Source organism: Bison bison, unplaced genomic scaffold (assembly GCF_000754665.1).
Source record: "Bison bison bison isolate TAMUID 2011002044 unplaced genomic scaffold, Bison_UMD1.0 scf7180017864261, whole genome shotgun sequence".
NCBI classification, from domain to species: Eukaryota; Metazoa; Chordata; class Mammalia; order Artiodactyla; family Bovidae; genus Bison; species Bison bison.
In genome coordinates this window covers 257,867-269,505 of record NW_011494833.1, presented here as the reverse complement: position 1 = coordinate 269,505, position 11,639 = coordinate 257,867, and the positions used below count along the sequence as shown (strand labels likewise).

Below are 11,639 nucleotides of genomic sequence, written 5' to 3'. Positions count from 1 at the left end.
TTTTGCTTCTGATTATCTGGCATTTTAAAAAAATAATTAATTAATTAATTAGACTGCATCGGGTCTTAGTTGCAACACACAGAATCTTCGTTGGATCATGAGAGGTCTTTTGTTGCGGCACACAGACTCTCTAGTTTTGGTATGTGGGCTCATCAGTTGTGACCCATGGGCTCAGTTGCCCTGTAGTGTGTGAGACCTTAGTTCTCCTGTCAGGGATTGAACCCACATCCCCTGCATTGAGGGCAGATTCCTAACCCCTGGAGCACCAGGGAAGTCCCCGACTGGCATTTTAGTTTGGCCCCCATCTGTGTCCCTATGGCACTTTCCTAGCAGCTCTCAGATGGCATGTAGTGAACTGTTCCCAAACCACCGTGCATTCCAGCAGCAAACTGGAAGTTGGTTGCTTTGGAATCAGAACAATTTAGTTGTTAGGCATTGAGCACACAGCGGGGAAAAATAGGTCATGAAATTAGGCCAAATTAGTTTACCTGGCATGGTGATGTCATCTTGGGGCACATAGAAATGAACATTCCCAGTATCTAAGAAGGTAACTGGTGGGATTGTGCAGAAGGTAGACTTACTGGGGATGAGTTGAAGCTTCTTAAGAAAGCAGCTCTTTGGGGTAATAGTTAGCATTAATGCTCCAGGGTGCTAATTTTAAATGAAAGTGAAAGTCACTCAGTTGCCTTGACTCTTTGCAACCCCATGGACTGTAGTCCGCCAGGCTCGTCTGTCCATGGGATTCTACAGGCAAGAATACTGGAGTGGGTTGCCATTTTCTTCTCCAGGAGATCTTCTGGACCCAGGAATCTAACCTGGGTCTCCTGCATTGCAGGCAGATTCTTTACATTCTGAGCCAACAGGGTGCTAATTTCAAATGCTTCTTATCAAAAAATAAAACACGCCCTGGGGCATCTGTTTTGCAGCTCCTGCTGGTACTTTTAGCTAAGTGTTGTCCTATTTCCCATCCCCTTAGTCAGGGTGGTTTCTCTGTCTGCAGATGGAATAAGGGCTCTGTTTCTTTTCACCGTCTCTGTCCATTCAGCAGCTTTTCTGAAGACTGTTCCATAGAAGAGGCCCCGCTTCAAACGTGGAGGGTCTTTTCTGTTGCTAGTACTTAGCAAGACAAACATTGGTTTGTTGTTGAAACAGCAATCGATTAGGGAGCATGTGTTTCAGTGGAGCTTGATGGCTTGGAAACGAAGCCAAATTGAGAAACCAGTTGGAAAACCTGAGCCCAGATGTTTTCAATAAGCCTTTTGTTTCCCTTCAATGCATCTGAGGTTCTCTCGTTTGAGCCCTGAGCTGCCATCTGTCATAGCAGACGCATTTCATCTGGGGCCTCGAAGTCCAGAGGCTGACCCGAGATTCCCGCTGACCTTGAAGAACCTCAGATTTTCCTTGGTTTTCTCATCTTTACAATGGGAGTGTTTTTATCTGCTTTTTCATTGCAGCAAGGAAGCAGCAGAATTCCTTTTTTTCTGACTTACTGGGAGGAGGAAGGAGAAAGGGAAGGTGAACACATACTAGGCACATTCATAATCTAATTGAATCTCCATGGCGACCTGTTTGTTAGTATCATTGTTTTCACTTGAGGAATGGGCTTGGTGAAGTAGTTGACCTAGTCACATGGTAACCATGCCAGAGGCAGAGAGAATTTGTTTTTTGTTTTGTTTTTGTGGCTGTACCACATGGCATGTGGGGTGTTTATTTCCTGACCAGGAATGGAACCCATGCCCTCTTCACTGGAAGTGCAGAGTCAACCTTTGAACTACCAGGGAAGTCCTGATGCAGAGAGAATTTGAACCTAGGTTTTCTGACTCCACTCTACTGTAGAGTCCTTCTGGAGTCATGAGAAAAAGGAGAGTTTTGACTCTGTTTTCTTTCTTTGTGTAGTGATGCTTATAAAAATCACTACTTGAAACCACTCTAGCACTTAAAATTTTTTTTAAATTTTAATGGTGGTAAAGTACATATAACATAAAATGTGCCATCTTAACCATTTTTCAGGGTACAGTGCAGTACTGTTAAGTACATTCACAGTGTTGTGGACCCACTTTTCATCTTGCAGAATTAAAACTCTATACCCATTAAATAACCACTCCTCAACTCCCCTAACCCAGCCCGTGGTAAACTCCATTCTACGCTCTGTCTCTGTGATTTTGACTACTCTCAGTACCTTATATATATGGAATCATACAGTATTTGCCTTTTCCCGACTGATTTATTTCACCTAATATAAGGACTTCAAGGTTCACCCATGTTGTCGCGAGTGACAGAATGCCTTTCCTTTTGAAGGCCGAGTAATATTCCCATGTACGTGTAGACTACAGTTTGTCAGCGGATGCTTAGGTTGCTTCTACATTTGGGCTATTGTGAAAAGTGCTGTGATGTACATGGGTGTGCAGATATCTCTTTGCCACCTTGCTATCAATTCTTTTGAATATATATATTCCCAGAAGTGGGAATTGCTAGATATATGGTAATTCTATTTTTAATTCGAGGAACCACCCTGTGTTCTTATAGGGGCTGGATCATTCTGATAGGGATAAAGTAAGATAATCAAATAGTTTAAAAATCTCACTAAGAGCTCATAGATAGAGAGGGAACTTTGGAAAACCCCTGTAAGTGAATGATCACTCAAGAAAGCAGATTTGCTTAGCAACAAAACCGTGCAATAGAAGCGTGAGCCAGCCCTCAAGACAATAAAACAATGGCAGAAAAATAACACCTGCATCCTGCCATTGGGGTCAATAAGTTAATGATCCCTAGGTCATGCTCCTCTGTGCACACTGAAAACAAAAATACAGGAGAAAGAAGACATTCTGAAGTAGAAGACCCTCATTATACTGAAACCTGACATGGCTTACCATATTTTAGCTTATGCTACTAGCTTTTAGCTAATTAACATAGTACCATGACAGATTGGGCCGGTTGGGCCACAACGAGACAAAAATCTCCCCCACTTGATGTGGAAGAGGAGCTGATGATAGAAGCCTGACATCTAGTCAAGAATGAGGAAGAATGTGGTCTTCTCCCCTCCCCATTTTTCCTTTGACTATAAAAATGTAGCCTATCCAGCTCTTGAGGCATTGCTCCCTTGCCTGCCTGCTTGTATCTCTCACAAGCATTTGATATTAGCTTTTTGGTTTTTTTTTTTTTTTTTGAAGGGGGCAGGCACACAGTCCAGCATGCTGGATCTTAGTCCCCAACCCAGGGATCAAACCTGTGCCCCCTGCAGTGGGAGGTGGAGTCTTAACCACTGGATCACCAAAGAAGTTCCAGCATCCTATATTTTTAAATCTATCTCTTACCTATCGTTTTGCCTCTCACTGAATTCTTTCTGCACCAACATGTAAAGAACGTGAGCTCCTCTGTTGCAATGTTACATTTCTGCCAACAGTTCACAAGGGTTCCAATTTCTCCACATCCTTGCCAACACTTGTTATTTTCTGTTTTAGTTTTTGTTTTGGTAGTAGCCATCCTAGTGTGTGTGAGATTGTGTCTCATTGTGGTTAACCCTCTAGCATTTTGCACTTGGAATTCCCTACTTGCTATAAGTCAGGTAAATATGCACAGGAGGTGAGCAGAGACCCACCAGGGACTCCCAGACAGATTGCCTGGCTACAAAGCAGCCCTGCCTTCACCTGACTTCTGAAGCATGAAGAGGAGGCTCTGTGGGTTAGTCTTGCTGGACCATCTCTGAATCAGTGGATGGGAAACATCAGGAAGTAGGAAGAGACCTGAAAGCACCAGGATTTGGGGTTCAGGGAGATGACCTCACATTGTGAGTTGCCTTCTGTGAGCATAACTAATACCATCACCGTCATCATCATCATCATCATCACCGTTTTAAAAAATATTTATTTTTGGCTGCTCTGGGCCTTCCTTGGTGCCCATGGGCTTTCTCTAGTTGTGGAGAGTAGGGGCTACTCTCTAGCTGTGGTTTGCCAGCTCAGTAGTTGTGGTGCATGGGCTTAGTTGCCCCATGGCCTGTGGGATCTTCCCAGACCAGGAATTGAACAAGTGTCCCTTCATTGGCAGACAGATTCTCAACTACTGGACCACCAGGGAAATTCATCATTACCATTTTTTTAGTAACTCTGGACTAACAATAAACGAGGCATGTGTCATGTACTATCTCTAATCTGCACATGGTCCTGCCATTTAAATGTCATTATTATCCCCACTTTACCAATGAGAAAAGGAAGCTTTGACCAGGGTTATAGAGCTGAGTGGCTGAGCCAGAATTAGTATCAAACAGCTTAGGGTCCAAAGTCCCTGTTCTTTCCATTATACCATGTTACTTCGGGTTTAAATCTGATTTCTACTCCGATCATTTTCAATCCACCACATCCCTATATCACATCCCTCTGCCAGGGGAATCCAGGAGGGTCTTGAACTGTATGAAGTATTTCAACACACTGAAAACCAATTGATGACCCCACACAGCTGCCAAAATTAGGGAAAATTCCTGTTTTTGTGTACATAATTGGTGTCCAAATGCGCCCAAAGACTGAGCCCAAAGACTCAGACCTACTCTGATGTGGATCTTGGCTTCTCTCTTCTCTGCTTCCTTCAGGGCCCATCTGGTTGGACAATGTCTACTGCACCGGCAGCGAGGCGACCCTTGCAGCCTGCTCCTCCAATGGCTGGGGTGTGACCGACTGCAAGCACACGGAAGATGTGGGTGTGGTGTGCAGTGAGAAAAGAATTCCTGGGTTCAAGTTTGACAATTCGCTGATCAACAACATAGAGGCAAGTCATGTGCTTTATTTTTTCTTCAACTGAAGCATAGTTGACTTACTGTGTTGTGTTAGTTTCTGCTGTATGGCAAAGTGATTGTTTTTTATATATATATATATACAACACACACACATATATATATTCTTTTTCATACTCTTTTCCATTATAGTTTGTCACAGGATGTTGAATATAATTCCCTGTCTATGTAATAGAATCTTTTTAAAATTTTTATTTATTTTTAAAATTAAATTAAAAACAATTTAATTTAAATTGCTTCACAATTTTGTGTTGATTTCTGCCATACAACAATGTGAATCAGTTACAACTAAGTACATATATTCCTTCCCTCTGAGACTCCCTCCCCTCTCCCCATTCCACTCTCTAGGTCATCACAGAGTGCCAAGCTGGGCTCCATGTTACACAGCGTGGCCTTTTGTTTATCCATCCCAAGTGTAACAGTTTGCATTTGCTAATCCCAGCCTCCCATTCCATCCCTCCCCCACCCTTGCCTCCCTTGGCAACCACAAATCTGTGAGTCTGTTTCTCTGTTTCAGAGATAGATTCATCTTTGCATCATATTTTACATTTCACATATAGGTGATATCATATGGTGTTTCTCTTTCTGATAAGTTCATGTGCCCTTGATGACTCTTTCATGTGAATGTTTCCCTTCTTCCATTTAACTCACTTTTCACCTATGATTCTAAGAAGTGTGTGTGATCACTTGGAGGGATGAGACCTAAACTCATCATTTGGTGCCCGGGCAGTTGAGGAAGCATTTCTGAAGAAGGGGATGCCATCAGAAGCAGAGAACAGCTTAGACAAAGACACAGAGGTATAGAGTTCTCTGTTAACTGGGCATAAGCAGGTCAATACCACTCAAGACTGTAGATCCTGAATCTGGAAATAGTGTGAAATGAGGGTAGAAAGGAGGCCATGAGAAGACTCAGCTATGTTCAGGAGCTTGCCCTTTGGGCTAGGAAAATGTATCAGCTAGCAACTGCAGTGTAACAAATTACCTCCCTGCCCCTTATATTTTGCAGCTTCAGACAACAAACTTGGATTGTCTCAAGTAGTTTCTAAGGATCAGGAAGCCAGGAGTGGTCAGCCAGTTGATTTTTCTCAGAACATCTCCTGAACTTGCAGTCACGTTGTCAACTAGGACTGGGGACTCTTCTCCCAAGTTGACTACTGTGGTTGTTGGCAGGCCTTAGCTTCCTTCTGGCTGTCAGCTGGAGCCCTCTGGTCCTCTCCATACAATCGCCCTATAGGCTCCTTGAACATCCTTAAGATATGGTGGTTGTCTTTCTTTAGAGTGAATGACTCAAAAGAGAAAGAGAGAGAGGGAACAAAACATGGAAGCCATGTCTTTCCCAACGTCCTCTCAGAAGTGATGGTCCATCGTTTCTGCTGTATTTTATTGGTCATTCACATCAACAGTACGCCTTGTGGGTGGAGATTACCCAAAGATATGACTCCAGAAAGTAGTGGTCACTGGGGGTCATATTGGAGGCTGGCTGTCACAGGACAGTTGTCCCCTAACTAGCAGGGGATCAGAATCACTTTTAAAATGCATCAGACCTCCTGAGTGAGGGTCTCCCACTAAGAGAACAGCTAATTTTTTTTAACTCTCTCAGAGGATTCTGATGCTGCCAGCCCAAATCAACATTTGGGAATGGCAAAAGGGCTTGTGATCCTTCTTCTAAATTTATGGCTAAATTTCAGATTTATCTTTTTTACAAGTGCTCCAGCCAAAGAATAGAATGAACAAGCATTTAATGCTCTCCACTATGTGGGGCTTAGGGCAGGAGGAAGAGGCAGCCAAGACTCCTTCCTCAAGGAATGTGCTGGATGTTACCCCCAAGGCACTACGGGATCGTCCATGAATCCAGGACAAGGAGCCTTTTCTGTGCTGTAGTTTCCAGCCGGCCTCAGACTAATGCAGAAGAGAGTTGATTCTTGAAATTGCCCTATTTGGGCTTCAGAGGAAGTTCTCCCCAGACTGTGGTCTTTACATTTTCCTCCCATGACTCACTCTGCCCTACTCTTTCTCATATGCTCTGAGAGCGCACTGAGATGCTGGGAACTGGTCCAAACCTGCATGACAGTGTGGAAAAGGATTTCCAGCCTTCTCTCAGCCGGCAGCTTTGAGACCACTTCTGGTTGACAGTCTTCAAATGCTGCTGTTTTATTTGGGATAACCAGAAGAGATGGTTACAGAGTTGATGTTGTGTATCTAGTGTTTTGGTTCCTGATAATCTTGCTTTATCATGAAGGTTATAATTTGGAAGGTGGGCTTATCCAATCCAGTTTCATACTTTTCATACTCTTTATATAACTTCATATGAAGTAATTAGCCACCCCTTCATATAATGCATCTCATCTTTCCAATGAGATTGGAAGCTCCCAAAGGCAGGGGTTCCATCTGGTTTACCATTCTATCCAAAAAAAATGATGCTAGGTACCTAGAATTTTCTTCTCAGGAATGAAAACCAACATTATCCACGTAATGAATTCGTCATTGTTGTTTAGTCACTGAGTTGTGTCTGACTCTTTTGCGACCCCATGGACTGTAGACCACGAGGCTCCTCTGTCCATGGGATTTCCCAGGCGTGGATACTGGAGTGAGTTGCCATTTCCTTCTCCAGGGGATTGAAACTGTCTCCTACTTGGCAGGCAGATTCTTCACCACTGAGCCACCTGGAAAGGCAGGTGAAGAAGATCCTAGGATAAAATATCAAGCTAAATAGCAATGAGAAATGCACAGAAGCAAATCATTCCTTCATAGTATTGCCTTGCCTAATAGGACTATGAATTTATGTGTGACATTTTTTGGGGGGGAGTCCACAGCATTTTTTGGTTTTTTGGTAGTAATTGGATTTAGCAATATTATAATTCTAATGATCAAGTTAAATCAGGGATCTCTGAATTTTGGAATCCCAATATTAATCAACTACAAATAAGTATTAGCCCATATCTATCATCAATGACTGAAATGTTTCTTTCTAATGAGTTGACCATTCCATTACGAAAGTTCTGAAGTGGCCAACAGATCATAGATAGAGATTTCTTCAGGCTTCTGCTTGAAACAATCACTTCAGCAAACTGCTGACCTTGATTCAAGGTCAAATGTGTGACATCTTTAATGGGCTTTTGTTCATCCTACATCCTTGGGATAATCCACTTGGATTGTCAAGTGAAGATCTTGACTTCCAGGCATGAGAAAGTCACTGCTAGCATGAATCAAAAGTGGATAGGCCAAAATGCCAGTGGGTTTTGGACTGGAAAAATGAGAAGACCCATCTGCCACTAGGGAAGAATCAAAAAAGTTCTGAAAAAGAACTCTGTGAAGGGCACTTCAACAGAAAAGTGTTTATGAAATTGCCTGTAGGGTCCAATTCTAATGCTTAGCCTTTAAAGGGGAAATAAAGGATTTCCCTGGTGGTCCAGTGGCTAATTATGCTCCCAATGCAGGAGGCCCGGGTTCAATCCTTGGTCAGGGAACTACATCCCATATGTCACAACTGAGAGTTCACGTGCCACAACTAAGGATCCTGCATGCTGCGATGAAGATCAAAGATAGACTCAGCCAAATAAATAAATATTTTTTAAAATAAAAGGGAAATAAGATGGGTCACAGAGAAATTAAAACCTTCGTTGTCTGGAAAAGGCAGAGAAATGACCAGGGGAAAAATATTTTAGAGAGAACTTTCTTGTTGTGAAAGGGCTGAGAGTCCATGATAGGAAATCTTAGCACCTATCTCTATTCTGGACGTTTATTGGTTGGGGGTCTGCTGTGTACACATCATGGTCTGGGATACCATTGGGGCAAGTAAACGTGACCCTTGTTCTCAAGCCCTTATAACCCTAGAAGACAAGATGCATGCCTTGGGGAAAGTTGGAACATCATTCCAGGGCAAGTAACCTGGAATGATCTTCCAGGTAATCCTAAGTGAGTTTACAGTAACCCAGAGAGGCTTAGCTGGGAGGAGTCTGGTTTCAAGGGCTAGATGACTTCCACAGCCTCTAAACTTGGCATTTTCCTAGAAGACCTCCCTCTTGCTGTCATACGAATCAGATTGGTTACCAGGGACCAGACTAGGAGCTTTCCTGTCTAGCCAGGAATACTGTGAAAATTTTCAGTTGATGAGCAGTCCCCTGTAACCTCTTCCCTTTGGTATCTGCTTAAAGTAGATCATGAATGGGCCTAGATTTCAGGGTGTCTGACCAGAACCTCGGACAGCTGCCAGAAGATTTTTCTATCCAGGACTTCGTGGCTAAGCTTATGCTTATGGGCAGGGTTGGCCTGATGGGTAGGGAGCCACCCAGACTACCTACAAGGGATATTTGTGGGATGTGACAAGTTTCTCCGAAATACCTCATATAATAGCTGTGTCAGTAGCTGAAGTCATGGAATCATTCCTCTTGGCTAGAGAAATGTACCCTGTTAGATGTGTGTGGACCAGGGAAGTTCTGTTGTTGTTGTTCAGTTGCTAAGTTGTTTCTGACTGTTTGTGATCCTATGGACTACAGCATGTCAGGCCTCCCTGACCTTCACTGTCTCCCGGAGCTTGCCTAACTAAGTTCATGTCTATTGAGTCGGTGATGCTGTCTAACCATCTCATCCTCTGCTGCCCTCTTCTCCTTTTGCCTTCAATCTTTCCTGGCATCAAGGTCTTTTCCACTGAGTCGGCTCTTCACGTCACGTGGCCAAAGTACTGGAGCTTCAACTTCAGCATCAGTCCTTCTAATGAATATTCAGGATTGATTTCCTTTAGGATTGACTGGCTTGATCTCCTTGCTGACCAAGGGACTCTCAAGAGTATTCTCCAATGCCACAATTCGAAAGCATCAGTTCTTTGGCACTCAGCCTTCTTTATGGTCCAACTCTCACATCCATACATGACTACTGGAAAAATCATAGCTTTGACTAGATGAACCTTTGTCAGCAAAGTGATATCTCTGCTTTTTAATACACTGTCTAGGTTTGTCATAGCTTTTCTTCCAAGGCGCAAGTGTCTTTTAATTTCATGGCTGCAATCACCATCTGCAGTGATTTTGCAGCCCAAGAAAATGAACTTTGTCACTGTTTCCACTTTTTACCCTCCTATTTGCCATTAAGTGATGGGACCAGATGCCATAATCTTAGCTTTTTGAATGTTGAGTTTTAAGCCAGCTTTTCACTCTCCTCTATCACCCTCATCAAGAGACTCTTTAGTTCCTATTTGCTTTCTGCTATTAGAGTGGTATCATCTGCTTATCTGCGGTTGTTCAAATTTCTCCCAGCAATCTTGATTCCAGCTTGTGAGTCATCCAGTCAGACATTTTACATGATGTACTCTGCACATAAGTTAAATAAGCAGGGTGGATTGAGAGCATGGGGTCTTAGATGCTGAACCATCAGGGAAGTCTTGGAATGTGTTCGGGATGAATATAAGGTTCTATGTCAAGGTTCATGATGAAAAAACGGAAAAAACAGCTACAGAGCAAAAGCCAGGAAAAGAGACTGAAAGTGTTGATTGTATTTAAAAGATCCCTGAAAGTGATTGGTTGCCTAAAAGCTCAGTATAAGCCAATGGTATGGCTGCTAGAAAGTGTGTGTAAACTGATACACTTGGTTGAGGGGAAGGGGACATTTTTCCTAAACTCTTCGCTTTTTGGACCAAGAAGGGAGTGAATTTCCAGGGCCATCTCTTAACTAGGTCGTCCAGAGTAAGGACCAGCCAGGTGGACACAGGTCTGGAAACCACATCACATGAGGAAATGAAGACATTGTGTCAAGAAAACAGATAAGATGGAAGAGATATCGGTCCTCTTCAAATATTGAAGTGCTACCATGGAGAAGAGCGTTTGTACTTTGGCTTAACTCCCAAAACTAAGATGAATGGGGAGGGGTTGGGGTGTAGATTTCAGCTGAATATGAAAACTCTTTAAGGCTGAGTGATGGGGCTACACATTTCAACACCACCCGAGGACTCTGAAGCACAGGAGACAGGCTGCCCTGTGAGTGGTGAGCTCCTTGTCCCCAGAGTAGTTTAAGCAGGAACTGGATGAGCTCCTGCAAGGAATATGGCAGCCAAATCCCTACATGGGAAGGACACGGGATGAGATGATTACCAAATTCTAAGACCCCATGTTTATCTGCATCTCTGAAAGTGCACCCAGCCAGCCCGCACAGGGGGCGCACACTAGCTGACTACTGGCAGTGATCACCACTGTGTGTCAAACTACCCCCACAGCTCAGTGGTAAAGAACCTGCTTGCAGTGCAGGAAAGCCGGGAGATGCGGGTTCGATCCCTGGGTCAGGAAGATCTCCTGGAGGAGGAAATGGCAACCTACTCCAGTATTCTTGCCTGGGAAATCCAATGGACAGAGGGGCCTGGGGGCTATAGTCCATAGGGTTGCAAAGAGTTGGACTCAACTGAGCACACACACACACACGACCATTGTGTGAATTGGGGTCATGCCTGTTACACACACACACTCACACAGACACATGCAGAGAAGGGATGTCTGCTACTGTGTGTTCTCATGTTCTCTCTCCATCTCTGGCACATCATGACTTTGGCCTTGAAAGCAGACACTTTCCACCCTCACTGTTGTACATCACAGTGAAAATTAAAGCCCCACCTCCCCTCGATGTCCCCCAGGTGGGGCTCATAAATTCAAAAGTGGCCAAGAGTAGAGAGTCAAGTTAATGACTTCTCTGTGTCTTGTGACCCCAGGCACAAATGATCAGTCTATTGAAGATCACAGAGACACTCCCATCTCTTCTCACCCTTATTTTGAATGGGTGTGACCAGGTTCTAGCATATCCACCCTCGTAGACACCTGGAGGTTGAAGACAGATCACAGACCATTAGAGATGACCCTCACAGGCTTGTGCCTTCTCC

General features: G+C 43.7%; 1 protein-coding gene across 1 annotated transcript in view; it reads left to right on the top strand.

Moving 5' to 3' along the window:
- Positions 1–11,639, top strand: part of LOXL2 (lysyl oxidase-like 2) — a 119,006-nt gene that overhangs the window by 38,452 nt on the left and 68,915 nt on the right. The window contains exon 3 of the mRNA XM_010848211.1: positions 4,583–4,758. Within this exon, the coding sequence (XP_010846513.1) occupies positions 4,583–4,758 (176 nt within the window). The remainder of the gene's footprint in view (positions 1–4,582; positions 4,759–11,639) is intronic.